Source organism: Branchiostoma floridae, chromosome 6, assembly GCF_000003815.2.
Source record: "Branchiostoma floridae strain S238N-H82 chromosome 6, Bfl_VNyyK, whole genome shotgun sequence".
In the NCBI taxonomy this organism is placed as follows: domain Eukaryota; kingdom Metazoa; phylum Chordata; class Leptocardii; order Amphioxiformes; family Branchiostomatidae; genus Branchiostoma; species Branchiostoma floridae.
In genome coordinates, this window is record NC_049984.1 from 2,710,449 (window position 1) to 2,713,082 (window position 2,634).

At 48.2% G+C, this 2,634-nt stretch overlaps 1 protein-coding gene across 1 annotated transcript in view; it reads right to left on the reverse strand.

Annotated features, from left to right (window-relative positions):
* The window catches only part of LOC118417453 (ATP-dependent DNA helicase Q4-like), a 79,882-nt gene that overhangs the window by 645 nt on the left and 76,603 nt on the right, over positions 1-2,634 (reverse strand). Inside the window, exons 16-17 of the mRNA XM_035823016.1 lie at positions 1,624-1,796; positions 456-582 (exon numbers count right to left, since the gene is read on the reverse strand). Of these exons, the coding sequence (XP_035678909.1) occupies positions 456-582; positions 1,624-1,796 (300 nt within the window). The remainder of the gene's footprint in view (positions 1-455; positions 583-1,623; positions 1,797-2,634) is intronic.

Consider the following 2,634-nt stretch of genomic DNA (forward strand, 5'->3'; position numbering starts at 1 on the left):
TCCGGGTTTTGGTGTTATCCATGTCGTTAGACGCAACATGAATGATGACCAGTTCTGTGTTGTGGTCAGGGTTATAATACATACATACATACATACATACATACATACATAGGCATACTCCTATAGAGTTGTAGCATTAACAAGGAGTTTAAAACAACATAAAAACAACATTGAGTAACAGATGTGTCAGTTCAAGGAGGTTATCTCACTTACCTCAAGTGAAAATGAGTACCTAGCTACGGCTAGGGCCATCCCTCGGATAGGACGTTAAATGGAGCTCAAGTGTTTGGGGAGAGCCACACCCCACGCACGCACAAAAAGAACCCCCACACGTGCGATGGTGTAGTGTGTCATGGTGCAATTTCTTTTTTCTAGAATTGGTGATTCTCTACAAATCACCCGGACTCCAGGAAAAATAGTGACATATCTGTCACTATTGGAGATCTGTACCAAACCAAACCACACCTGTTCCACCTCTTGCTCCTCCCCACAGCTGTCTGAAGAAACGTTAAGTGTCAGCTCCTTCTCAAAGTGCCCCTTCAGTAGGTTCAGAACCACTCCGGGAAGTGGAAAGGACCTCCTCTGTGAAAATTCAAGCGTCTCAGACGGCGAAACGCCGTTTGCGACAACCGTCCAAGGCGTCTTAAATTATTGGGACGCTTTGGACGGTTACGGCGGCGGACGGCATGGGACGGGCTTTTGAACGCCCGACGAAACGTCCAAGACGGTCCGAACGGCATAACAAACGCTTGGACGCGTCTAGATTGGCACTTTAGACGCGTCCGGTCGGACGTTCGGGACGTCCGAGACGGCGTCTGAAAGCGGGCAGCCGGACGCTCCCGCGCTCCGTCGGGCGGGCCCCCCGCTGGGAACAGACGTCTCTGCGGACGGACCAGACGCCGATTGCGACGGACGTAAATGACGTAATCCAGGCTGCTGGGACGGATCGGACGCCGATTGCGACGGGCATAAACGGCGTAATCCAGGCCGCTGGTACGGGCGGTAGCCTCCACCACGCCTTCCCACGGGGCCCGGTACAGATCGTAAAATTCGACAGAAAATGGAATGAAAGGCCAAGAGGCAGTCATCGCTATATTATTAAAGGTTAATATCTGGGCCAAACTCCTAGCAAAATATTTTTTCTTCAAGACACAGTTTTAGTTAGTCAGGCAGTACAGTAGAAACTCATAACGCCTACTCTTTTTTATAAGTGTGGTGGGTTCTTACTCTCCAAGCAGAGGGTAGCTCCGGCTGTTTTTTTAACGCGTTTTTAGTCGTTTTTATTGGGATTTCTATTTTGTCATTTTTCTTGAAGGACCCTTACTGTTTCTGACAAGTGTGGTAGGTTCTTACTCTCCAAGCAGAGGGTAACGGTAGGCTCCAGCTGTTTTTGAACACGTCTTAAGTCGTTTTTATCGGGATTTCTATTTAGTCATTTTTCTTGAAGTACGTTAGGCTTTGACAATACATGTACAATACAAAATAGAATGCCTGATAAAAACGACTAAAAAAACGTTATATAAAAAACAGCCAGAGCCTAACCTCTACTTGGAGAGTAGTGCACATAGGTTCTTAGAATTAGCTGTGCTTGAGGTTGGCCTAAGAAGTATAATTGTTCCTTACCTGTTCCTCCTGCTCCTCCCCACAGCTGTCTGAAGAAACGTTAAGTGTCGGCTCCTTCTCGAAGTACTCCCTCAGGGTGACCTTGAGCTGCTCGCTCCGAGCCCGGTCCACTTCTTCCGCACAGTGCCAGAACTCGTCATGCGATACGCTGAGGGGGGAGGGGGCAAGAAACACTTTCACATACAAACAAGCATGATGCTGAATCTTCAGTCTACCTTGTCCCTCCAACAAGATGGAAGACGCTCAAGGGACTAGGTAGGTAAATAGGTAGGCTGAGGAAACAGAATGTGCAGTTCCGAAGAGACCCCTATCTGTTACAGACAAAACTGCAGTAGTCAACCTCCTCTGCACAGTGCCAGAACTCGGGTTTACGGAAAAGGCTGGGCTGTCTACCTGTGCTGTCTACCTGTGCTGGCTATCACGTCAGGCTACTTGGACCTACGAAAGGCCATTGGGACAAAAGCTGTTTTAGCAGTAGGGGTTGTTTGTGCTCAATGAAGAAGCTATGTGTGAAGCTATTGTGTGTGTTACATAACCCAGAGGTTCTGGGTTCAAATCAGTTGATATGCCACCGATCTTGTACCCTTGGGAAGGGCTATTAACACGACTCATCGGGCTGATTGGATTAGTCTTAAGACTGGTGGTCAAAGGCGTCCAGGAGCCGTTCTTAAGTGGCTGTCAGGGTCCAGACTTCTGCGCCATACATTAGGATCGACAATTGAATTGTGAGGAGCTTAAAATAAGCGTTGCTAAAGTGCAAGGGTCTGAAACTGCTGCCATTCAGTGTTAACTCAGGTGACCTCAATACGACAGCAATTACCCCCGGAATAGCCCATAGGCATTAAGGGCTTGAACCTCTTTCACTGGCAAAGGAGGAAAGACCCCCAGCCTTTTCCGTAGATGTTGTGGGTCTCTTTCCCTATCCCAGTGAGGCGTTTTTTCGCGAGCCTTTTTAACCTTCTCTCTACCCCAACTGACAGGGAAGTATAACCCCAGCCTATTAATCCCTTT